This window comes from Hypanus sabinus, chromosome 1 (assembly GCF_030144855.1).
Source record: "Hypanus sabinus isolate sHypSab1 chromosome 1, sHypSab1.hap1, whole genome shotgun sequence".
In the NCBI taxonomy this organism is placed as follows: Eukaryota; Metazoa; Chordata; class Chondrichthyes; order Myliobatiformes; family Dasyatidae; genus Hypanus; species Hypanus sabinus.
In genome coordinates, this window is record NC_082706.1 from 44266922 (window position 1) to 44293392 (window position 26471).

General features: G+C 47.6%; 1 protein-coding gene and 1 pseudogene across 2 annotated transcripts in view; one reads left to right on the forward strand and one right to left on the reverse strand.

The window, feature by feature from the left end:
- Positions 1–26471, forward strand: part of LOC132399059 (sialic acid-binding Ig-like lectin 10) — a 247307-nt pseudogene that overhangs the window by 43629 nt on the left and 177207 nt on the right.
- Positions 1–26471, reverse strand: part of LOC132393397 (hemicentin-2-like) — a 101904-nt gene that overhangs the window by 4364 nt on the left and 71069 nt on the right. For both annotated transcript variants that reach the window (XM_059968563.1, XM_059968555.1), the window contains 6 exons: positions 24317–24598; positions 19514–19795; positions 14698–14979; positions 9903–10184; positions 7856–8149; positions 5256–5352 (listed from right to left, as the gene is read on the reverse strand). In XM_059968563.1, coding sequence (XP_059824546.1) covers positions 5256–5352; positions 7856–8149; positions 9903–10184; positions 14698–14979; positions 19514–19795; positions 24317–24598 — 1519 coding nt within the window. The remainder of the gene's footprint in view (positions 1–5255; positions 5353–7855; positions 8150–9902; positions 10185–14697; positions 14980–19513; positions 19796–24316; positions 24599–26471) is intronic.

The window sequence follows — 26471 nt, forward strand, 5'->3', positions numbered from 1 at the left end:
ACCCTCCTCCACCCATGAGAGACAAATAGAGGACTTATATATCTGAGAGTTTAATAGTTTCCTTCTTCGTTTGGACGCCTCACCTGTGGTGCTGACAACCGACCACTGATCAAGGTGTGACCCCCAGGCGCTGTGTGACCACGGGATGACCAGACTGGAAGACAGGGAATTCCCAGTCTCCCTCATTGTGCTTTTGGATCTGGAGCTCTCTTTGTTTACGTTGGTTTATTTTATCATGTAAGTTATGTATACCATACAGATGCCAGGTATGTCCACCCCGTGATAACGTGGAATCCTTCAGGTGCTCTAGTTTCCTCCTACATTCTAAAGACGTACCAGTTAGAAGCTTAATTGGTCATTGTAAATTGCCCTGTGATCGGCTCGGGTTTGAGAATGAAGGACCTGTTCCGTGCTGTGTCTCCAGATGAATTATTTCGTCCTGTCTGTAAAGTACAGTGCTGAGCTAATGACCACAGCATATACAGTGCCTATAAAACTTTTCACCCCCTTGGAAGTTTTCATGTTTGTTGTTTTACAACATTGAATCACAGTGGACTTATTTTGTCTCTTTGACTGAGCAACAGAAAAGGACTCTTTCATGTGAAGGTGCAAAACAGATCTCTACAAAGTTTCTAAATTAATTACAAATATAAAACACAAAATAATTGATTGCATAAGTATTCACCCCCTATAATATTTCACACCAAATCATGACTGGTCCAGCTTATTGGTTTCAGAAGTCACATAATTAGTTAAGTGGAGATCTGTTTTTGGAGACCTGTGTATGGTCAAGCTGTTTCAGTTGATTGTCTCTAAATCAACTGAAACACTGTCTCTAAAACATATTCAACACCCCCCCCCAGAAGTTTTAGTGTTCAATTTTTTTCAACATTGAATCATTTGAATTTAATCTGTCTTTCTTGACACTAATCAATAAAAAAAGAATTTGTGTCAAGATGAAAATAGATCTCTACAAAATTACAAATATAAAACACAAAATAACTGATTGAATAAATATTCATTCCCCCCACCTTTAAAATGACCACCAAATCATCACTGGTGCCACTAGTAGATCTCCTCGGTAGAGATCGTAAAGAGCACCAAATTTCTTGGTGTTCACCTGACGGAGAATCTCACCTGGTACCTCAACACCAGCTCCATAGCAAAGAAAGCCCAGTAGCGTCCCTACTTCCTGCGAAGGCTGAGGAAAGTCCATCTCCCACCCCCCATCCTCATCACATTCTACAGGGGTTGTATTGAGAGCATCCTGAGCAGCTGCATCACTGCCTGGTTCGGAAATTGCACCATCTCGGATCGCAAGACCCTGCAGTGGATAGCGAGGTCAGCAGAGAAGATCATCGGGGTCTCTCTTCCTGCCATCACGGACACTTACACTACATGCTGCATCTGCAAAGGAAACATCATTATGAAAGACCCCACGCACCCCTCATACAAACTCTTCTCCCTCTTGCTGTCTGGGAAAAGGCTCTGAAGCATTCGGGCTCTCACAACCAGACTATGTAACAGTTTCTTCCTCCAAGCTATCAGACTCTTCAATACCCGAAGCCTGGACTGATACCTTACTGCCCTATTGTCCTGTTTATTATTTATTGTAATGCCTGCACTGTTTTTGTGCACTATATGCAGTCCTGTGTAGGTCTGTAGTCTAGTGTAGCTTTCTCTGTGTTGTTTTTTTACGTAGTTCAGTCTGGGTTTTTGTACTGTGTCATGTAACACCATGGTCCTGAAAAACATTGTCTCATTTTTACTATGTACTGTACCAGCAGATATGGTTGAAATGACAATAAAAGTGACTTGACTTGACTAACTGGTTCCAGCAGTCACATCATTAGTTATATGGAGATGTCCTTTTGGAATCCTGTGTACGGTCAAGGTGTTTCAATTGATTGTAGTAAAAATACACCTGTATCTGGAAGCTCCAACTGCTGGTGAGTCAGTATCCTGGCAAAAACTACTCCATGAAGACAAAGGAACACTCCAAGCAACTTTGTGACAAGGTTATTGAAAAGCACAACATAAAAGAAGATGGATAAAAGAACATTTCCACATCACTGAATATCCTTTGGAGAACAGTTAAGTTAATCATCAAGAAATGTAAAGGATATGGCACAGCTGTAAATCTGCCTCAGCAGACCATCCTCAAAAACCTGAGTGACTGTGCAAGAAGGGGACTAGTGAGGAAGGTCACCAAGAGACCTGTGACGACTCAGGAGGAGTTGCAAGCTTCAGTGGCTGAGATGGGAGAGACTGTGCAAACAACAACTGTTGCCCAGGTGCTTCACCAGTCCCAGGTTTATGGGAGAGTAGCAAAGAGAAAGCTACTGTTGAAAATCGCTCACATGAAATCTCAGCTAGCATTGGCCAGAAGGCACGTGGGAGTCTCTGAAGTCAGCTGGAGGAAGGATCCATGGTAGATTGAACCCAAAGTGAACTTTTTGGCCATCAGACTAAACGCTATGTTTGACATAACCCCAAAACCACACATCAGAAACCACCATCCCTGCCATGAAACGTGGTGGTGGCTGCATCATGCTGAGGGGATGCTTCACTGCAGCAAGGCTTGTGAAGGTAGAGGGTAAAATAAAGGCAGCAAAATACAAGAAAACTGATTTCCCAGGAGAATTGGGACTTGGGAGAATATTTGTTTTCCAGCAAGACAATGACCCCAAGCATAAAGCCAAAGCTACACAGGAATGTCTTAAAAACAAATGTAATGTCCTGGAGAGGGCAAGTCAGAGTCCAGACCTCAATCCATTTGCGAGTTTGTGGCTGGACTAGAAAAGAGATTTTCACTGACGATCCCCATGCAATCTGACAGAGCTTGAGCAGTTGAAGAATGGGGAAGGCTTGCAGTGTCCAGATGTGCAAAGCTGAAAGAGCCCTATCCACTCAGACTCAAGGCTGTAGTTGCTGCCAAACTTGCATCTACTAAGAACCGATTTAAAGGGGGTGAATACTTCTGCAATCACTTATCCTGTGTTTTACATCTGTAAGTTTAGATCACTTAGTAAAGGTATATTTTCACTTTGACACGTAAGAGTATTTTTCCATTGATCTGCGTCAAAAAAAAGCCAAATTAAATGTACTGTGATTCAATGTTGTAAAACAATAAAACATGAACACTTCCAAGCAGGGTGAATACTTTTTATAGGCAGTGTACACCAGAATGTAGGATCTAACATTGACTGCGAATGTTTGTTGATTGCTAGTCAGTAGGGGAGACAAGGACAGGAACAGACACAGACCCGGTGAAGCAGTCACCCACAGGCAGACAGCAGAGGGTAGGATTTGAATTGAATGATCTTTATTGTCATTATACATAGGTATAATGTACATTACATATACATTACATGTATAATATACCTATGTATAATGAAACTCTGTTTAGCTTCTTCTCAGGCAATTAAATAAAGTGGTAGGTAAAAACAAGACAGTAGTAAAAAAAAGTATTAAATAGATAAGTAGCAGAAAATAAGTTGCAGCAGCACCAGAACATCACAGTAATGCACAAAGTGCTATTAGTGCAAGTATTTGAGTCCTTGTGTGTGCTCACAGTTTCAGTCATTGTTCTGTGGGAGTGGTGTGATGGAGGCCACGGCTCTGGGGTAGAAGCTGTTCCTCAGTCTATTTGTTCTAGTTTTTAGTGTCCTGAACCTTTTGCTGGACGGCAGCGGGTCAAACAGGGAGTGGCCGGGGTGCGTAGAGTCTCTGGTTATGCTGATTGCTTTCCTCCTGAGTCTGCTAGAATAGAGGCTGAGTATTCCTCACCTACAATTCCACTTGGCCCCGCAACACCACCTCTTTAGTCAAGAAAGCACAGCATGTCTGTATTTCATGAAGAGATTGAGGCATTCGAGGCTACTTCTTCCCTCTATTCTAACTAATTTTTAACAGGAGCACCATCAAGATTATCCTGACCAGTTGCATCACTGGTACAGCAATTGAAAAATGTCTGACCACAAGACCCGACAAAGATTACAAGGGCTGCTGAGATGGTCATTGGGGTATCTCTTCCACCCAACCAAAATGTTTACCAGGACCTTTAGGATTGTCAAGGATCCCTCCCATCTGTCTCACAATCTCTTTGACCATATTTGCTCCCTCCAACCCCCACCATCAGACAGGAGGAACCGTAGAATTATGAGACGGACTGTGAGGATGGGAAACAGCTTCTTCCCCACCACTGAACCCCCTGACAACACCCAGGTGTCGTCACGTATGAAATGTCATAAAGGCGTCTGCTACAGATGAGAGAGAGAGAGAGAGAGACGAATGATTTATGTATTATGGCTTCTTCACTGATGGAAAAGTAAACAATCGTTTGCAACAGGGACATTTCTTTGCTCGTTAACATTCTTGCTGAGACAGCAGGGAGTGGCCTCGTTTGATGGACATGGACATATTGAGTTGATGGATGGCTCATTCCCCGTCAGTGGGGATAAAAGACAGATCTGCGGAGAAACCCTCAGACACACCAGTGGTCACTGAAAGAGTGCTGTGCACCCACAGGAAGGTGGGGGCCTGGAGGATCGGTTCAGGAGAATCTGTCTGGAGCACGGTGGTTGAAGGCAGACCGGTGGGAACTTGTGTGTGTGTCCGCCCTTGCCTGGGTGATGAGTCCATCACTGAAGAACAGTCTAGCCTGGAATGGAAGGGTCATAATCGATGACCCCAATGGTACAACGGAACAAGAAGACGGCGGAAGGTTTGCCTGCTGCAGCTGCTCATCTCTTGCTCGCTCTCTCTCTCCAACATTGCAATACAACTACCTCAGCACGAACTGAACTGAACTCTATATTCTCTTATGACAATTCATTTACCCGTAGACTTTGATAGAGCTTGTTTTTTTCTACTGTTGATTATTATTCCTACACTTCTGTTTTTATTATTGCTAACCTGTTTTATATGTATATTGGCATTTTTGATACTGTATTATTTGGTTTACTAATAAACACCTTTAGTTACAGTGCCACCAGACTCCAATGTATCAGTCCATTTCTGCTGGTCTGTTAACCTAATTACGGGGTACGTAACAGCACCTTGTGGTCAATGTCAATCTTATAGAATCTATTTTATTATTTGTTAACTTATTTGTGGTAATGTTGTTTTATGTGCTGTGTGTGTTATATGCACTGTGTTGTATACTCTCCAGGGAATGATATTTCTTTTGATGATATAAATGTATACAATTGAAATAACAATCAAACTGAACTTGAACGTTCATTTGGACTTACTTCGGGATGCACCTGGAGATGAAGAATCCAGCCAGTAGCATACTGAGAATGACACTGCTCGTAAGTAACACTGCGATCCAGACAGTAGAGACCCCACCTGTAACATCAAGCAACAGGACAGCTTCAGAATAGTCCACTGTACAAGTCAACCCCTTTCTCATTTATGGACAGACTACTGCCCAGGATTGAAAAAAGATGTAGAAAGTTGCAAACTCAGCAGCATCATGGTCACCTGCCTTTTTAGTACCTAAATCATCTTCAAAAGTTGAAGCCTCAAATAGGCATCATTATGGACCCCACCATACATGATATGCCTTCTTCGCATTGTTGCCATCAAGGAGGAAGTAGAAGACACACACTCATGTGTGAGGAACAGTTTCATCTTCACTGCCACTGCCTCATGACTCTTTTCACTATTTTGGTCTCTCTTTGCACAACTTATATAATTTACTTTCTATAAATATATACTGTGCCTATAAAAAGTATTCATATTTTATTGTTTTATAACACTGATTCACTGTGGATTTAATTTGGCTTTTTTGACTAATCAATAGAAAAAAAACTTTCATGTCAAAATGAAAACAGATCTCTGCAAAGTGATCTAAACAAATTGCAAATTCAAAACACAAAATAATTGATTGCATAAGTATTCACCCCTCTTTAACACAGCACAACTAATCATCACTGGTGCAGCCAACTGGTTTTGGAAGTCACATCGTTATTTACATGGACATATGTTTTTGGAGACCTGTACAATCAAAGTACTTTAATTAATTGTGGTAAAAATACACCTGAACCAGGAATGTCCACCAGCTTGTGAGTCAGGGTGCTGGCAAAAACTACACCATGAAGTCAAAAGAATGCTCCAAGCATCTCCCTGATAGGGTTATTGAAAAGTACAAGTCAGGAGTAGGATACAATAAAATTTCCAAGTCACTGACTATCCCTTGGAGAAGAGTTAAATCAGTCATCGAGAAATGGAAAGAATATTGCACAGCTGTACATCTGCCTGGAGCAGGATGTCGTCAAAAAGTGAGTAACCATGAAAGAAGAAGAGTAGTGAGGGAGGCCACCAAGAGACCGATAACAACTCTGGAGGAGTTACAAGCTTCAGTGGCTGAGATAGGAGAGACTGTTGCTCGGGTACTTCACCAGTTTCAGCGTATGGGAGAGTGGCAAACAAAAGGACACTGTTGAAAAGAAACCCACATGAAATCACAGCTAGAGTTTGCTGGAAGGCAGGCGGGAGACTCTGAAGTCAGGTAGAAGAAGGTTCTATCGTCTGATGAAACCAAAATTGAACATTTTGGCCATCAGAAATAATGCTGTTTGGCGTAAGCCAGACACAGCACATCATCAAAAACAGTCCATCCCCACAGTGAAACTTGGCAGTGACTGCAACACGCTGTGGGGATGCTTCACTGCAGCAGGCCCTGGGAGGCTTGGAAGGCTGAGGGTAAAATCATTGCAGCAAAGTACAGGGGAATCCTGTTGGAAAACCTGTTGCAGTTTGCTAGAGAACCGGGACTGGGAAGAAAATTTGTTTCCCAGCAAGACAAAGACCCCAAACCAAAGCTACACAGGAATGGCTTAAAAACAACAATGTTCATGTCCTGTTGTGGCAAAGTCACAATATGGACCTCCATATAGTTGAAAATTTATGGCTGGACTGGAAAAATTGTGGTACAATCGCGATCCCCATGAAGTCATACAGATGGTGATCAGTTTTGTAAAGAAGAACAGGGAAAAATTGCAGTGTTCAGATGTGCAGAGCTGAAAGAGACCGATACATACAGACTCAAGGCTATAATTGCTGCCAAAGGTGCATCTACTAAATACTGAGTTGAAAGGGGTGAATACTTATGTAATCACATATTTTGTGTTTTATATTTGTAATTAATTTATATCACTTTGTAGAGTTCCATTTTCATTTTGACATGAAAGAGTCTTTTCCTGTTGATCAGTGTCAAAAAAAGCCAAATTAAAACTACTGTGATTCAATGCTGTAAAACAATAAAACATGAAAAATTCCAAGCGGGGTGAATACTTTTTTCTAGACATGTATATATATTTCTTATTTTAGGTTATAGATATTTTATGTTGCCATGTAATCCTGCCACAAAACAACACATTTGACAGCATGTGCCAGTGATATTGGACCTGATTCTGATTCTCATGTAATATCCAGGACATTTAGATTTTCATTGCCAATATTTTGTTGTTCCTTCCTGATTTTACTTGGGCTTTGTCCTCAGCACATTGAGTGAAAAACCTAAATCCTTCGATAGAGGCAGTGGAGTCTTAAAGGAGAGTGAACAGTGTGATTCCTATTTCACCATCCCAGTGTGTTCCTCAGCTTGGGATCTGATCCCAAGGGTAGCAGGGCAGCAGTCTATACACAGCAAGATCCCATGACTAGCAATGTGACAATGACCATTAGTGATATCGGTACACTGGTGTAAACCCCTCTCTGGCCGTCCGATTTTCCCCATCCCACTGGAAGGGAAGGCGGATTTTGCCTAGATGGAGCTCGAGGATGGAGGGAATTGCTGAGGTTAGGACTCTGTTGAATGGAGAATATTTCTCAGAGATATCCTTACCTTTCATCCACAGGGACACTGCGAACATGGCCTCTCCATGCTGGTTTCGGACAGTACAGAAGGCAGTCACATTCTCCTCTCCCTCGCCCACACCCAATTTCAGCGAGCCAGTCACCAGCTGCCCGTCTGCCACCTGCCACATCTGGAAACGACCGTGCGTCTGGTTCCCGCTGAGGCTGGCGAGGGGGAGGTGCCAGGTGAGCTCTCCGGGTGGGTTTGATCTGGCCGCACACACACATGTGATGACATCGGAGGTCCGAGTGCATCCTGAGTCCCGAGAAATCTCAGGCTTATCTGGGAAGAAACAGGCAGGAGATGTTGGTAGCACTGATATATTGTAATGGTCCAGTGTTATTCTGAAGCTTTAGCTGTCCTCTGTTAGACCCTCCTTTCCATTCTCTGTAAACTGAGTCTGTCTGCATTTTGATGCGTTGGACCCCCCGTCCTCCGCATTCAGAGATGCTCTTCTGCATATCACTGCTGTAACGTGTGATTGATTGAGTTACTGTCGCCTTCCTGTCACATTGAATCAGGTTGACTTTTCTCCTCTGACCTCTCTCATTAACAAAGTGTTTTTGCCCACAGAACTGCCACTCAGTTGATGTTTTTTTTTCTGTTTGTTTTTCAAACTATTCTCTATTAACTCTAAAGGCTATTGTGCGTGAAAATTCCAGAGTAGCAGATCCTGAAATCATCAGGCTCTTCAACAAAAGAGGATAGCTACACTCATTTAAGAACTCTGTATACTGTTACTTAATGCTAGTTATTTATTAAGAGTTATTTATATCTGCATTTGCACAGTTTGTTTACAGTTAGCAGTTACTGTTCTGTGTCCTAAGTATGCCTGCAGAGAATGGTTAAAGTCACTTTGATCATATTTCTTTCCCATTCCAATATTTGCTCTGAACCACAACAGAATCTCTTAACCATGTCTGCATGCTTTTATGCATTGAGTTGGTGCCACATGATTCACTGATCAGATATTTGCATTAATGAGCAAGTGTACAGATACTTAATAAAATGGCCACAGAGGCTATGTCCACACTAGACCAGGTAATTTTGAAATTGCTGGTTTCATTTAAAAATGATAGGCGTCCACACCAGGCATTTTTTAAAATACCCCCGTCCACTTTAAAATGGGTATTTGGGTGAATCTCCTCCTCCTGGGCATGCGCAGGACATATCTACAGAAAACAAGCGACAAGTTTGGTGTCGAATCTCGCTGTGTAAGTGCGTGTTTGTGCAGCAACAGACTAGAAAAACTTAAAAGGAAATTGCCAAATGATGGACAGCTGTTGGTTCTCATGCCGGAGGACATAAAACTAAATAAAGAAATACGGGAGCGTATGGAGGCAACCGACAGGGAGTTCACGGAGAGTATGACCCGGCTGATGACGAACATTGAAAAACTGACTAACTCTGTTGCATTAGTAAAGCACCTTGTTCAATGTATAAAACATGTCTGCATCAGTGTCATCTTGTATTTCCACACAATGTTACATTAGGCTGTTACATATCTATTGTCAGAGAAGTACTTCTATAAATAGGTAAACCACCTTCATAGAAGAAAGGACAGAAAACAGGGCAAAGTGAGTATACTTATTCAGTAAGTTATGGGTCAAAGTATTTGGTGAGTACATTTCTTACTCTTATAACTTCAGTCTTGTTGCCATCTGTTCTGAAATTGTCAGGTTGTGTGGGGTGTTGCATTCAAGAAAACAATGAAATTCTGCGCTGCCGCCACAATTTGTTTGGGCATGTCGTGACAGGGTTTTAAAAAATCTCTGGGTACCCCATCACCATTACTCTGCCCAATCGACATTTTCAAATTTACACACTCTGGAGGGCATTGTAGAAAAACTCCATTTTCTGGGGAGGAAAACACCGTTTCAGTGTGGATAGAGAGACAAAACAAAGAGAAAAAGCTTCGGTTACAGATTTATCTGGTCTAGTCTGGACGGTGCCCAAGTGTGTATTGTGTATCGAAGGATAAATAGTCCACTGACTTTGCATTTGTACTTCGAGATGTAGCAATGCATCCACTTACACTCCACACTGAGGGTGATGGCCCTCTCCACTGTCCCATGTTCATTCTCCGCCACACACTGATAGACTCCAGCCTGCTGGGGGGTCACCTGAGGAAACTCCAGCCACAGTTCATTGCTGGAACTTGTTGTGCTCAGTGTGACACCGAGATGTCTCCACGTTAGATTAGACACTGGGAAACTCTGGACGGAGCAGAGGATCGATGTAGGAATCCCTTCCTTCATATTCACCCAGGAATTGTTCACGTTGTTGGGAGAAGTGATTGAGAGATTCTGTGGGGCATCTAATAAAGACAGATAAAGGGTTAAGCATAAAGAGTGAAACATTACGGCCGACGCCATGCGGTATTACTATGTGGTCAGTGCGCTTGACCAGGAGACGGCAGGCCAGACCATCGACTGCCTACGCTAGCCGCCAATGGAGGACAGGTACACTAAGCTTAAGGCGCTCCTGATCGGTAATTTCAGACTCTCCCGCCACGTGGCTCCTACACATGGACGGTCTGGGCGACCGCACGCCATCCGAGCTACTGAATGATATGCCGGCGCTCATGGACGGCCATAAGCCGTGCCTTCTATTCGAACAGTTGTTCCCTGAGCAAATTCCAGAGGATATCCGCCTCCTCCTCGCGAGTGAGGATTTCAGTGACCCGCATAGTGCCGCGGCCGAAGCAGACGCCCTTTTGCAGAGCAAGCAACGTGGAGCAGCCTCCATTGGCCTAGCCACGATCGCGTGCCCTAAAGCACTGGCCCTGCAACCAAAGCTGTTGAGACCCACATGGGGAAACGATGAAAGTTCGGAACAATGGTGGTTCTATCACGAAGTATGGGGCTCAGGTGAGCACTGATACCATCCACCATGTGCATTTCCAGCCGTCGCTAATAGCTACAATGGCTAGCCACCAAGACAGCCTCCTGTACCTCTGGGACCAACACTCTGGGCTCCGCTTCCTGGGAGACACCGGGGCCGAAGTCAGCATACTCCCCCCCCCCCCCCAAACATGGACACTCATAATGCAGCCCCAGGCCCCGAACTCACCGCCACAAAAGGCAGCACTATTCAGACATACGGCCTGCGAACTATCTAACTGCATTTCAGGTCCAGCCATTTCACTTGGACTTTCACGTTGGTAGCGGTATCACCGCCAGTACTAGGGGCAGACTTCCTACGAGCCAACTGCTTCCTGGTCGACCTAAAAAACCGGCGTTTATTCCACTTCGAGATGTTCCAGACTTACCAGCTCGGAGAAGCCGAGCTACCGGCCTTCCCCCTGGATTCTGTGACCCTCTCTGGTAACGAATTCGCCAGGGTGTTGGCAGAATTCCCCTCCATAGTCACTCCACACAGCCAACCCCAAGCACAGCATGCAGCACCATCCCCATGCAAGGACCGCCTCTGCACGCCCGAGCTTGCAGGCTCCCACCCGACAAGCTCCACCTCACCAAGGAGGAGTTCAATAAGATGGAAGAGATGGGAATCGTACGCCGCTCAGACAGCCCGTGGGCATCCCCTCTGCACATGGTGCCCAAGTCCACAGGAGGATGGGGGCCCTGTGGAGACTACAAAAGTCTCAATGACACCACAACTGCCGACAGATACCCGGTACCCCACATCCACGTGGACATTGTCGGCCCCCTGCCAGTCTCTCGGTGCGCCAGGTATGTCTTTACCATGGTAGACAGGTTCACCAGATGGCCGGAAACCGTACCGCTCGCAGACACGTCCACTGAGTCCTGCGCCAGGGCTCCCATTACAAACCGGATCGCCAGGTTCGGCCTCCCAACGGACATCACCTCCAACAGAGGAGCGCAGATCACGTCTGGTTTTTGGACAGCTCTGGCGCAGCTCCTGGGCACCGAGCTGCATCATACCACAGCGTACCATCCCCAGTGCAACAGTTTGATAGAGCGATTCCACCAGAATCTCAAGTCCTCGCTGACGGTGCGCCTCAGGGGCCTGAACTGGACAGACAAGTTTCCCTGCATCCTACTGGGCATCCGCACAGCCCCCAGGGAGGACCTGGGCACCTCCTCAGTGGAATTGGTCTACAGCACCCCCTGACGGTCCCGGGCAAGTTCGTACCAGTGGCCTGAGGTTCGGGCGAAACTCAAGCAGCGGTGCAAATGAGGTTGCGGGACAAGGTAGGGACTAGCGCCAGTCCGGACCTCCAGGCATGATCCCACGCCATCCTTCACCCCTAAAGACCTCCGAGATTGTGAGAATGTTTCTGTTCTCAGGGGCATGCGGCCTTACGATGGAACCTTCAAGGTGATCTGGCACAACGCATTCACATGTGTGGTGGAGGTGAGTGGCCAGGAAGAGACTTTTACAGTGGACTGCCTCAAACCGGCACACTTCGACATTCAGCAACCAGTGAGGGTACCCGCACCGCGCCGGTGAGGCCAGCCACCCAGACTGGGGGCTTCACTCCCCCGATGGACGTTTCGAGGGGGGTGGGTGTACCGATCCGCATACACGGGGTACAGGCAGACGTGCGGCCTGCTCGGGGCAGACCTTCCGGGGACGTTCTGACGTCACGTCCATCTCGCCGGTCGCAGAGACCCATGGTATGGGAGATTTAAACGCGCGAGTTTGAATCAGTAAAGTCTTTCCGAGTTCAGCTCCCTCTGCCTCCATGTGTTCCTTTCATAGCGTTTAGCGTACGACTACAGTCCCACCTAATCTCTTGGAAACCTGTTTCATTATCTACAACAACCCCAGTTTAGGAAGTGACAAACTAAAAGGACCCATGACTGTGACGCTGGGCTCATGGACAACAAGAAGGAACATTTCCCATCCTCAAAACTTGTCCAATCTGTTGGAAGCTTCTAAACAGCGATGCATCGTAAGCTCAATTGTTTTGTGGTAGATGTGGGTGGGGTGAGGGAGATTGGCTTTGTGAGATATCAGTGTCACTTCATTCTTCCTGTTGGTCAGCCTTGCTCACCCCCGTGTTAGGTAAAGTGGGGAGTGATGGGTTACATGGGGAGGTACTGAAGGTCTCTGGAGAGGGCAGAGCAACTCACCAGGGTCCCGTGTCTGGTGTTTGTGGCACTTGATTTTCTATGAACATCTAAACTGAGCCCAGAAGGTCAGACCAAGCTCTACTGCATATCACTGCTGTAACTTTCGCGTGTTTGACTTACTGTCGCCTTCCTATCAGATTGAACCAGTCTGGCTATTCTCCACTGACCTCTCTCATTAACCAAATGTGTTTGCCAACAGAACCCCTGCTCAATGATTTTTCTGTTTGTTTTTCCTGCTATTCTAAAGATTATTGTGCATGCAAACTCCAAGATCAGCAATTTCTAAAATCATTAGACTCTTGAACAAAAGGGGATATTTACACTCAGTTAACGACTCTCTGTAGTTATTTCTTTCTCTTATTTACAAAGAGTTATTTATATCTGCATTTGCCCAGTTTGTTCACAGTTAGCAGCTCCAGATGTTTACAGTTTACTGTTACAACTCTATAGATTTCCCAAGTCTGCCTGCAGAGAAAGAATCTAATGTTGCATGCAGTGACATGTATGTACTCTGATAATTAATCTTACTTTGAACTTTGTACTCAAACCATCCTGTCTGGCACCTACAATCATTCCATGGTTGAAGGCACTTTGATCATATTTCTTTCCAATTCCAATATATGCTCTGAACCACAACGGAATCTCTTAACTATGTCTGCATGCTTTTATGCATTGAGTTGGTGCCACATGATTCACTGATCAGATATTTGCATTAATGAGCAAGTTTACAGATACTTAATAAAATGGCCACAGAGGCTATGTCCACACTAGACCAGGTAATTTTGAAATCGCTGGTTTTGTTTAAAAATGATAGGCGTCCACACCAGGCATTTTTTTAAATACCCCCGTCCACTTTAAAATGGGTATTTGGGTGAATCTCCTCCTACTGGGCATGCGCAGGACACAGCCACAGAAAACAAGCGACAAGTTTGGTGTCGAATCTCGCTGTGTAAGTGCATGTTTGTGCAGCAACTGACCAGAAAAACTTAAAAGGAAATTGCCAAATGATGGACAGCTGTTGGTTCTCATGCCGGAGGACATAAAACTAAATAAAGAAATACGGGAGCGTATGGAGGCAACCGACCGGGAGTTCACGGAGAGTATGACCCGGCTGATGACGAACATTGAAAAACTGACTAACTCTGTTGCATTAATAAAGCACCTTGTTCAATGTATAAAACATGTCTGCATCAGTGTTTTCTTGTATTTCCACACAATGTTACATTAGGCTGTTACATATCTATTGTCAGAGAAGTACTTCTATAAATAGGTAAACCACCTTCATAGAAGAAAGGACAGAAAACAGGGCAAAGTGAGTATACTTATTCAGTAAGTTATGGGTCAAAGTATTTGGTGAGTACATTTCTTACTCTTATAACTTCAGTCTTGTTGCCATCTGTTCTGAAATTGTCAGGTTGTGTGGGGTGTTGCATTCAAGAAAACAATGAAATTCTGCGCTGCCGCCACAATTTGTTTGGGCATGTCGTGACAGGGTTTTAAAAAATCTCTGGGTACCCCATCACCATTACTCTGCCCAATCGACATTTTCAAGTTTACACACTCTGGAGGGCGTTGTAGAAAAACTCCATTTTCTGGGGAGGAAAACACCGTTTCAGTGTGGGCGGAGGGACAAAACAAAGAGAAAAAGCTTCGGTTACAGATTTATCTGGTCTAGTCTGGACGGTGCCTGAGTGTGTATTGTGTATCGAAGGATAAATAGTCCACTGACTTTGCATTTGTACTTAGAGATGTAGCAATGCATCCACTTACACTCCACACTGAGGGTGATGGCCCTCTCCGCTGTCCCGTGTTCATTCCCCGCCACACACTGATAGACTCCAGCCTGCTGGGGGGTCACCTGAGGAAACTCCAGCCACAGTTCATTGCTGGAACTTGTTGTGTTCAGTGTGACACCGAGATGTCTCCACCTCAAGTTCGATGCTGGGAAACTCTGGACGGAGCAGAGGATTGATGTAGGAGTCCCTTCCTTCATATTCACCCAGGAATTGTTCACGTTGTTGGGAGAAGTGATTGAGAGATTCTGTGGGGCATCTAATAAAGACAGATAAAGGGTTAAGCATAAAGAGTGAAACATTACGGCCGACGCCATGCGGTATTACTATGTGGTCAGTGCGCTTGACCAGGAGACGGCAGGCCAGACCATCGACTGCCTACGCTAGCCGCCAATGGAGGACAGGTACACTAAGCTTAAGGCGCTCCTGATCGGTAATTTCAGACTCTCCCGCCACGTGGCTCCTACACATGGACGGTCTGGGCGACCGCACGCCATCCGAGCTACTGAATGATATGCCGGCGCTCATGGACGGCCATAAGCCGTGCCTTCTATTCGAACAGTTGTTCCCTGAGCAAATTCCAGAGGATATCCGCCTCCTCCTCGCGAGTGAGGATTTCAGTGACCCGCATAGTGTCGCGGCCGAAGCAGACGCCCTTTTGCAGAGCAAGCAACGTGGAGCAGCCTCCATTGGCCTAGCCACGATCGCGCGCCCTAAAGCACTGGCCCTGCAACCAAAGCTGTTGAGACCCACATGGGGAAACGATGAAACAATAGAACAATAGAACAATGGTGGTTCTATCACGAAGTATGGGGCTCAGGTGAGCACTGATACCATACACCATGTGCATTTCCAGCCGTCGCTAATAGCTACAATGGCTAGCCACCGAGACAGCCTCCTGTACCTCTGGGACCAACACTCTGGGCTCCGCTTCCTGGGAGACACCGGGGCCGAAGTCAGCATACTCCCCACCCCCCCCCAAACATGGACACTCATAATGCAGCCCCAGGCCCCGAACTCACCGCCACAAAAAGCAGCACTATTCAGACATACGGCCTGCGAACTATCTAACTGCATTTCAGGTCCAGCCATTTCACTTGGACTTTCACGTTGGTAGCGGTATCACCGCCAGTACTAGGGGCAGACTTCCTACGAGCCAACTGCCTCCTGACTACCTGACTCCAACTACCTAAAAAACCGGCGTTTATTCCACGTCGAGATGTTCCAGACTTACCAGCTCGGAGAAGCCGAGCTACCGGCCTTCCCCCTGGATTCTGTGACCCTCTCTGGTAACGAATTCGCCAGGGTGTTGGCAGAATTCCCCTCCATAGTCACTCCACACAGCCAACCCCAAGCACAGCATGCAGCACCATCCCCATGCAAGGACCGCCTCTGCACGCCCGAGCTTGCAGGCTCCCACCCGACAAGCTCCACCTCACCAAGGAGGAGTTCAATAAGATGGAAGAGATGGGAATCGTACGCCGCTCAGACAGCCCGTGGGCATCCCCTCTGCACATGGTGCCCAAGTCCACAGGAGGATGGGGGCCCTGTGGAGACTACAAAAGTCTCAATGACACCACAACTGCCGACAGATACCCGGTACCCCACATCCACGTGGACATTGTCGGCCCCCTGCCAGTCTCTCGGTGCGCCAGGTATGTCTTTACCATGGTAGACAGGTTCACCAGATGGCCGGAAACCGTACCGCTCGCAGACACGTCCACTGAGTCCTGCGCCAGGGCTCCCATTACAAACCGGATCGCCAGGTTCGGCCTCCCAACGGACATCACCTCCAACAGAGGAGCGCAGATCACGTCTGGTTTTTGGACAGCTCTGGCGCAGCTCCTGGGCACCGAGCTGCATCATACCACAGCGTACCATCCCCAGTGCAACAGTTTGATAGAGCGATTCCACCAGAATCTCAAGTCCTCGCTGACGGTGCGCCTCAGGGGCCTGAACTGGACAGACAAGTTTCCCTGCATCCTACTGGGCATCCGCACAGCCCCCAGGGAGGACCTGGGCACCTCCTCAGTGGAATTGGTCTACAGCACCCCCTGACGGTCCCGGGCAAGTTCGTACCAGTGGCCTGAGGTTCGGGCGAAACTCAAGCAGCGGTGCAAATGAGGTTGCGGGACAAGGTAGGGACTAGCGCCAGTCCGGACCTCCAGGCATGATCCCACGCCATCCTTCACCCCTAAAGACCTCCGAGATTGTGAGAATGTTTCTGTTCTCAGGGGCATGCGGCCTTACGATGGAACCTTCAAGGTGATCTGGCACAACGCATTCACATGTGTGGTGGAGGTGAGTGGCCAGGAAGAGACTTTTACAGTGGACTGCCTCAAACCGGCACACTTCGACATTCAGCAACCAGTGAGGGTACCCGCACCGCGCCGGTGAGGCCAGCCACCCAGACTGGGGGCTTCACTCCCCCGATGGACGTTTCGAGGGGGGTGGGTGTACCGATCCGCATACACGGGGTACAGGCAGACGTGCGGCCTGCTCGGGGCAGACCTTCCGGGGACGTTCTGACGTCACGTCCATCTCGCCGGTCGCAGAGACCCATGGTATGGGAGATTTAAACGCGCGAGTTTGAATCAGTAAAGTCTTTCCGAGTTCAGCTCCCTCTGCCTCCATGTGTTCCTTTCATAGCGTTTAGCGTACGACTACAGTCCCACCTAATCTCTTGGAAACCTGTTTCATTATCTACAACAACCCCAGTTTAGGAAGTGACAAACTAAAAGGACCCATGACTGTGACGCTGGGCTCATGGACAACAAGAAGGAACATTTCCCATCCTCAAAACTTGTCCAATCTGTTGGAAGCTTCTAAACAGCGATGCATCGTAAGCTCAATTGTTTTGTGGTAGATGTGGGTGGGGTGAGGGAGATTGGCTTTGTGAGATATCAGTGTCACTTCATTCTTCCTGTTGGTCAGCCTTGCTCACCCCCGTGTTAGGTAAAGTGGGGAGTGATGGGTTACATGGGGAGGTACTGAAGGTCTCTGGAGAGGGCAGAGCAACTCACCAGGGTCCCGTGTCTGGTGTTTGTGGCACTTGATTTTCTATGAACATCTAAACTGAGCCCAGAAGGTCAGACCAAGCTCTACTGCATATCACTGCTGTAACTTTCGCGTGTTTGACTTACTGTCGCCTTCCTATCAGATTGAACCAGTCTGGCTATTCTCCACTGACCTCTCTCATTAACCAAATGTGTTTGCCAACAGAACCCCTGCTCAATGATTTTTCTGTTTGTTTTTCCTGCTATTCTAAAGATTATTGTGCATGCAAACTCCAAGATCAGCAATTTCTAAAATCATTAGACTCTTGAACAAAAGGGGATATTTACACTCAGTTAACGACTCTCTGTAGTTATTTCTTTCTCTTATTTACAAAGAGTTATTTATATCTGCATTTGCCCAGTTTGTTCACAGTTAGCAGCTCCAGATGTTTACAGTTTACTGTTACAACTCTATAGATTTCCCAAGTCTGCCTGCAGAGAAAGAATCTAATGTTGCATGCAGTGACATGTATGTACTCTGATAATTAATCTTACTTTGAACTTTGTACTCAAACCATCCTGTCTGGCACCTACAATCATTCCATGGTTGAAGGCACTTTGATCATATTTCTTTCCAATTCCAATATATGCTCTGAACCACAACGGAATCTCTTAACTATGTCTGCATGCTTTTATGCATTGAGTTGGTGCCACATGATTCACTGATCAGATATTTGCATTAATGAGCAAGTTTACAGATACTTAATAAAATGGCCACAGAGGCTATGTCCACACTAGACCAGGTAATTTTGAAATCGCTGGTTTTGTTTAAAAATGATAGGCGTCCACACCAGGCATTTTTTTAAATACCCCCGTCCACTTTAAAATGGGTATTTGGGTGAATCTCCTCCTACTGGGCATGCGCAGGACACAGCCACAGAAAACAAGCGACAAGTTTGGTGTCGAATCTCGCTGTGTAAGTGCATGTTTGTGCAGCAACTGACCAGAAAAACTTAAAAGGAAATTGCCAAATGATGGACAGCTGTTGGTTCTCATGCCGGAGGACATAAAACTAAATAAAGAAATACGGGAGCGTATGGAGGCAACCGACCGGGAGTTCACGGAGAGTATGACCCGGCTGATGACGAACATTGAAAAACTGACTAACTCTGTTGCATTAATAAAGCACCTTGTTCAATGTATAAAACATGTCTGCATCAGTGTTTTCTTGTATTTCCACACAATGTTACATTAGGCTGTTACATATCTATTGTCAGAGAAGTACTTCTATAAATAGGTAAACCACCTTCATAGAAGAAAGGACAGAAAACAGGGCAAAGTGAGTATACTTATTCAGTAAGTTATGGGTCAAAGTATTTGGTGAGTACATTTCTTACTCTTATAACTTCAGTCTTGTTGCCATCTGTTCTGAAATTGTCAGGTTGTGTGGGGTGTTGCATTCAAGAAAACAATGAAATTCTGCGCTGCCGCCACAATTTGTTTGGGCATGTCGTGACAGGGTTTTAAAAAATCTCTGGGTACCCCATCACCATTACTCTGCCCAATCGACATTTTCAAGTTTACACACTCTGGAGGGCGTTGTAGAAAAACTCCATTTTCTGGGGAGGAAAACACCGTTTCAGTGTGGGCGGAGGGACAAAACAAAGAGAAAAAGCTTCGGTTACAGATTTATCTGGTCTAGTCTGGACGGTGCCTGAGTGTGTATTGTGTATCGAAGGATAAATAGTCCACTGACTTTGCATTTGTACTTAGAGATGTAGCAATGCATCCACTTACACTCCACACTGAGGGTGATGGCCCTCTCCGCTGTCCCGTGTTCATTCCCCGCCACACACTGATAGACTCCAGCCTGCTGGGGGGTCACCTGAGGAAACTCCAGCCACAGTTCATTGCTGGAACTTGTTGTGTTCAGTGTGACACCGAGATGTCTCCACCTCAAGTTCGATGCTGGGAAACTCTGGACGGAGCAGAGGATTGATGTAGGAGTCCCTTCCTTCATATTCACCCAGGAATTGTTCACGTTGTTGGGAGAAGTGATTGAGAGATTCTGTGGGGCATCTAATAAAGACAGATAAAGGGTTAAGCATAAAGAGTGAAACATTACGGCCGACGCCATGCGGTATTACTATGTGGTCAGTGCGCTTGACCAGGAGACGGCAGGCCAGACCATCGACTGCCTACGCTAGCCGCCAATGGAGGACAGGTACACTAAGCTTAAGGCGCTCCTGATCGGTAATTTCAGACTCTCCCGCCACGTGGCTCCTACACATGGACGGTCTGGGCGACCGCACGCCATCCGAGCTACTGAATGATATGCCGGCGCTCATGGACGGCCATAAGCCGTGCCTTCTATTCGAACAGTTGTTCCCTGAGCAAATTCCAGAGGATATCCGCCTCCTCCTCGCGAGTGAGGATTTCAGTGACCCGCATAGTGTCGCGGCCGAAGCAGACGCCCTTTTGCAGAGCAAGCAACGTGGAGCAGCCTCCATTGGCCTAGCCACGATCGCGCGCCCTAAAGCACTGGCCCTGCAACCAAAGCTGTTGAGACCCACATGGGGAAACGATGAAACAATAGAACAATAGAACAATGGTGGTTCTATCACGAAGTATGGGGCTCAGGTGAGCACTGATACCATACACCATGTGCATTTCCAGCCGTCGCTAATAGCTACAATGGCTAGCCACCGAGACAGCCTCCTGTACCTCTGGGACCAACACTCTGGGCTCCGCTTCCTGGGAGACACCGGGGCCGAAGTCAGCATACTCCCCACCCCCCCCCAAACATGGACACTCATAATGCAGCCCCAGGCCCCGAACTCACCGCCACAAAAAGCAGCACTATTCAGACATACGGCCTGCGAACTATCTAACTGCATTTCAGGTCCAGCCATTTCACTTGGACTTTCACGTTGGTAGCGGTATCACCGCCAGTACTAGGGGCAGACTTCCTACGAGCCAACTGCCTCCTGGTCGACCTAAAAAACCGGCGTTTATTCCACGTCGAGATGTTCCAGACTTACCAGCTCGGAGAAGCCGAGCTACCGGCCTTCCCCCTGGATTCTGTGACCCTCTCTGGTAACGAATTCGCCAGGGTGTTGGCAGAATTCCCCTCCATAGTCACTCCACACAGCCAACCCCAAGCACAGCATGCAGCACCATCCCCATGCAAGGACCGCCTCTGCACGCCCGAGCTTGCAGGCTCCCACCCGACAAGCTCCACCTCACCAAGGAGGAGTTCAATAAGATGGAAGAGATGGGAATCGTACGCCGCTCAGACAGCCCGTGGGCATCCCCTCTGCACATGGTGCCCAAGTCCACAGGAGGATGGGGGCCCTGTGGAGACTACAAAAGTCTCAATGACACCACAACTGCCGACAGATACCCGGTACCCCACATCCACGTGGACATTGTCGGCCCCCTGCCAGTCTCTCGGTGCGCCAGGTATGTCTTTACCATGGTAGACAGGTTCACCAGATGGCCGGAAACCGTACCGCTCGCAGACACGTCCACTGAGTCCTGCGCCAGGGCTCCCATTACAAACCGGATCGCCAGGTTCGGCCTCCCAACGGACATCACCTCCAACAGAGGAGCGCAGATCACGTCTGGTTTTTGGACAGCTCTGGCGCAGCTCCTGGGCACCGAGCTGCATCATACCACAGCGTACCATCCCCAGTGCAACAGTTTGATAGAGCGATTCCACCAGAATCTCAAGTCCTCGCTGACGGTGCGCCTCAGGGGCCTGAACTGGACAGACAAGTTTCCCTGCATCCTACTGGGCATCCGCACAGCCCCCAGGGAGGACCTGGGCACCTCCTCAGTGGAATTGGTCTACAGCACCCCCTGACGGTCCCGGGCAAGTTCGTACCAGTGGCCTGAGGTTCGGGCGAAACTCAAGCAGCGGTGCAAATGAGGTTGCGGGACAAGGTAGGGACTAGCGCCAGTCCGGACCTCCAGGCATGATCCCACGCCATCCTTCACCCCTAAAGACCTCCGAGATTGTGAGAATGTTTCTGTTCTCAGGGGCATGCGGCCTTACGATGGAACCTTCAAGGTGATCTGGCACAACGCATTCACATGTGTGGTGGAGGTGAGTGGCCAGGAAGAGACTTTTACAGTGGACTGCCTCAAACCGGCACACTTCGACATTCAGCAACCAGTGAGGGTACCCGCACCGCGCCGGTGAGGCCAGCCACCCAGACTGGGGGCTTCACTCCCCCGATGGACGTTTCGAGGGGGGTGGGTGTACCGATCCGCATACACGGGGTACAGGCAGACGTGCGGCCTGCTCGGGGCAGACCTTCCGGGGACGTTCTGACGTCACGTCCATCTCGCCGGTCGCAGAGACCCATGGTATGGGAGATTTAAACGCGCGAGTTTGAATCAGTAAAGTCTTTCCGAGTTCAGCTCCCTCTGCCTCCATGTGTTCCTTTCATAGCGTTTAGCGTACGACTACAGTCCCACCTAATCTCTTGGAAACCTGTTTCATTATCTACAACAACCCCAGTTTAGGAAGTGACAAACTAAAAGGACCCATGACTGTGACGCTGGGCTCATGGACAACAAGAAGGAACATTTCCCATCCTCAAAACTTGTCCAATCTGTTGGAAGCTTCTAAACAGCGATGCATCGTAAGCTCAATTGTTTTGTGGTAGATGTGGGTGGGGTGAGGGAGATTGGCTTTGTGAGATATCAGTGTCACTTCATTCTTCCTGTTGGTCAGCCTTGCTCACCCCCGTGTTAGGTAAAGTGGGGAGTGATGGGTTACATGGGGAGGTACTGAAGGTCTCTGGAGAGGGCAGAGCAACTCACCAGGGTCCCGTGTCTGGTGTTTGTGGCACTTGATTTTCTATGAACATCTAAACTGAGCCCAGAAGGTCAGACCAAGCTCTACTGCATATCACTGCTGTAACTTTCGCGTGTTTGACTTACTGTCGCCTTCCTATCAGATTGAACCAGTCTGGCTATTCTCCACTGACCTCTCTCATTAACCAAATGTGTTTGCCAACAGAACCCCTGCTCAATGATTTTTCTGTTTGTTTTTCCTGCTATTCTAAAGATTATTGTGCATGCAAACTCCAAGATCAGCAATTTCTAAAATCATTAGACTCTTGAACAAAAGGGGATATTTACACTCAGTTAACGACTCTCTGTAGTTATTTCTTTCTCTTATTTACAAAGAGTTATTTATATCTGCATTTGCCCAGTTTGTTCACAGTTAGCAGCTCCAGATGTTTACAGTTTACTGTTACAACTCTATAGATTTCCCAAGTCTGCCTGCAGAGAAAGAATCTAATGTTGCATGCAGTGACATGTATGTACTCTGATAATTAATCTTACTTTGAACTTTGTACTCAAACCATCCTGTCTGGCACCTACAATCATTCCATGGTTGAAGGCACTTTGATCATATTTCTTTCCAATTCCAATATATGCTCTGAACCACAACGGAATCTCTTAACTATGTCTGCATGCTTTTATGCATTGAGTTGGTGCCACATGATTCACTGATCAGATATTTGCATTAATGAGCAAGTTTACAGATACTTAATAAAATGGCCACAGAGGCTATGTCCACACTAGACCAGGTAATTTTGAAATCGCTGGTTTTGTTTAAAAATGATAGGCGTCCACACCAGGCATTTTTTTAAATACCCCCGTCCACTTTAAAATGGGTATTTGGGTGAATCTCCTCCTACTGGGCATGCGCAGGACACAGCCACAGAAAACAAGCGACAAGTTTGGTGTCGAATCTCGCTGTGTAAGTGCATGTTTGTGCAGCAACTGACCAGAAAAACTTAAAAGGAAATTGCCAAATGATGGACAGCTGTTGGTTCTCATGCCGGAGGACATAAAACTAAATAAAGAAATACGGGAGCGTATGGAGGCAACCGACCGGGAGTTCACGGAGAGTATGACCCGGCTGATGACGAACATTGAAAAACTGACTAACTCTGTTGCATTAATAAAGCACCTTGTTCAATGTATAAAACATGTCTGCATCAGTGTTTTCTTGTATTTCCACACAATGTTACATTAGGCTGTTACATATCTATTGTCAGAGAAGTACTTCTATAAATAGGTAAACCACCTTCATAGAAGAAAGGACAGAAAACAGGGCAAAGTGAGTATACTTATTCAGTAAGTTATGGGTCAAAGTATTTGGTGAGTACATTTCTTACTCTTATAACTTCAGTCTTGTTGCCATCTGTTCTGAAATTGTCAGGTTGTGTGGGGTGTTGCATTCAAGAAAACAATGAAATTCTGCGCTGCCGCCACAATTTGTTTGGGCATGTCGTGACAGGGTTTTAAAAAATCTCTGGGTACCCCATCACCATTACTCTGCCCAATCGACATTTTCAAGTTTACACACTCTGGAGGGCGTTGTAGAAAAACTCCATTTTCTGGGGAGGAAAACACCGTTTCAGTGTGGGCGGAGGGACAAAACAAAGAGAAAAAGCTTCGGTTACAGATTTATCTGGTCTAGTCTGGACGGTGCCTGAGTGTGTATTGTGTATCGAAGGATAAATAGTCCACTGACTTTGCATTTGTACTTAGAGATGTAGCAATGCATCCACTTACACTCCACACTGAGGGTGATGGCCCTCTCCGCTGTCCCGTGTTCATTCCCCGCCACACACTGATAGACTCCAGCCTGCTGGGGGGTCACCTGAGGAAACTCCAGCCACAGTTCATTGCTGGAACTTGTTGTGTTCAGTGTGACACCGAGATGTCTCCACCTCAAGTTCGATGCTGGGAAACTCTGGACGGAGCAGAGGATTGATGTAGGAGTCCCTTCCTTCATATTCACCCAGGAATTGTTCACGTTGTTGGGAGAAGTGATTGAGAGATTCTGTGGGGCATCTAATAAAGACAGATAAAGGGTTAAGCATAAAGAGTGAAACATTACGGCCGACGCCATGCGGTATTACTATGTGGTCAGTGCGCTTGACCAGGAGACGGCAGGCCAGACCATCGACTGCCTACGCTAGCCGCCAATGGAGGACAGGTACACTAAGCTTAAGGCGCTCCTGATCGGTAATTTCAGACTCTCCCGCCACGTGGCTCCTACACATGGACGGTCTGGGCGACCGCACGCCATCCGAGCTACTGAATGATATGCCGGCGCTCATGGACGGCCATAAGCCGTGCCTTCTATTCGAACAGTTGTTCCCTGAGCAAATTCCAGAGGATATCCGCCTCCTCCTCGCGAGTGAGGATTTCAGTGACCCGCATAGTGTCGCGGCCGAAGCAGACGCCCTTTTGCAGAGCAAGCAACGTGGAGCAGCCTCCATTGGCCTAGCCACGATCGCGCGCCCTAAAGCACTGGCCCTGCAACCAAAGCTGTTGAGACCCACATGGGGAAACGATGAAACAATAGAACAATAGAACAATGGTGGTTCTATCACGAAGTATGGGGCTCAGGTGAGCACTGATACCATACACCATGTGCATTTCCAGCCGTCGCTAATAGCTACAATGGCTAGCCACCGAGACAGCCTCCTGTACCTCTGGGACCAACACTCTGGGCTCCGCTTCCTGGGAGACACCGGGGCCGAAGTCAGCATACTCCCCACCCCCCCCCAAACATGGACACTCATAATGCAGCCCCAGGCCCCGAACTCACCGCCACAAAAAGCAGCACTATTCAGACATACGGCCTGCGAACTATCTAACTGCATTTCAGGTCCAGCCATTTCACTTGGACTTTCACGTTGGTAGCGGTATCACCGCCAGTACTAGGGGCAGACTTCCTACGAGCCAACTGCCTCCTGGTCGACCTAAAAAACCGGCGTTTATTCCACGTCGAGATGTTCCAGACTTACCAGCTCGGAGAAGCCGAGCTACCGGCCTTCCCCCTGGATTCTGTGACCCTCTCTGGTAACGAATTCGCCAGGGTGTTGGCAGAATTCCCCTCCATAGTCACTCCACACAGCCAACCCCAAGCACAGCATGCAGCACCATCCCCATGCAAGGACCGCCTCTGCACGCCCGAGCTTGCAGGCTCCCACCCGACAAGCTCCACCTCACCAAGGAGGAGTTCAATAAGATGGAAGAGATGGGAATCGTACGCCGCTCAGACAGCCCGTGGGCATCCCCTCTGCACATGGTGCCCAAGTCCACAGGAGGATGGGGGCCCTGTGGAGACTACAAAAGTCTCAATGACACCACAACTGCCGACAGATACCCGGTACCCCACATCCACGTGGACATTGTCGGCCCCCTGCCAGTCTCTCGGTGCGCCAGGTATGTCTTTACCATGGTAGACAGGTTCACCAGATGGCCGGAAACCGTACCGCTCGCAGACACGTCCACTGAGTCCTGCGCCAGGGCTCCCATTACAAACCGGATCGCCAGGTTCGGCCTCCCAACGGACATCACCTCCAACAGAGGAGCGCAGATCACGTCTGGTTTTTGGACAGCTCTGGCGCAGCTCCTGGGCACCGAGCTGCATCATACCACAGCGTACCATCCCCAGTGCAACAGTTTGATAGAGCGATTCCACCAGAATCTCAAGTCCTCGCTGACGGTGCGCCTCAGGGGCCTGAACTGGACAGACAAGTTTCCCTGCATCCTACTGGGCATCCGCACAGCCCCCAGGGAGGACCTGGGCACCTCCTCAGTGGAATTGGTCTACAGCACCCCCTGACGGTCCCGGGCAAGTTCGTACCAGTGGCCTGAGGTTCGGGCGAAACTCAAGCAGCGGTGCAAATGAGGTTGCGGGACAAGGTAGGGA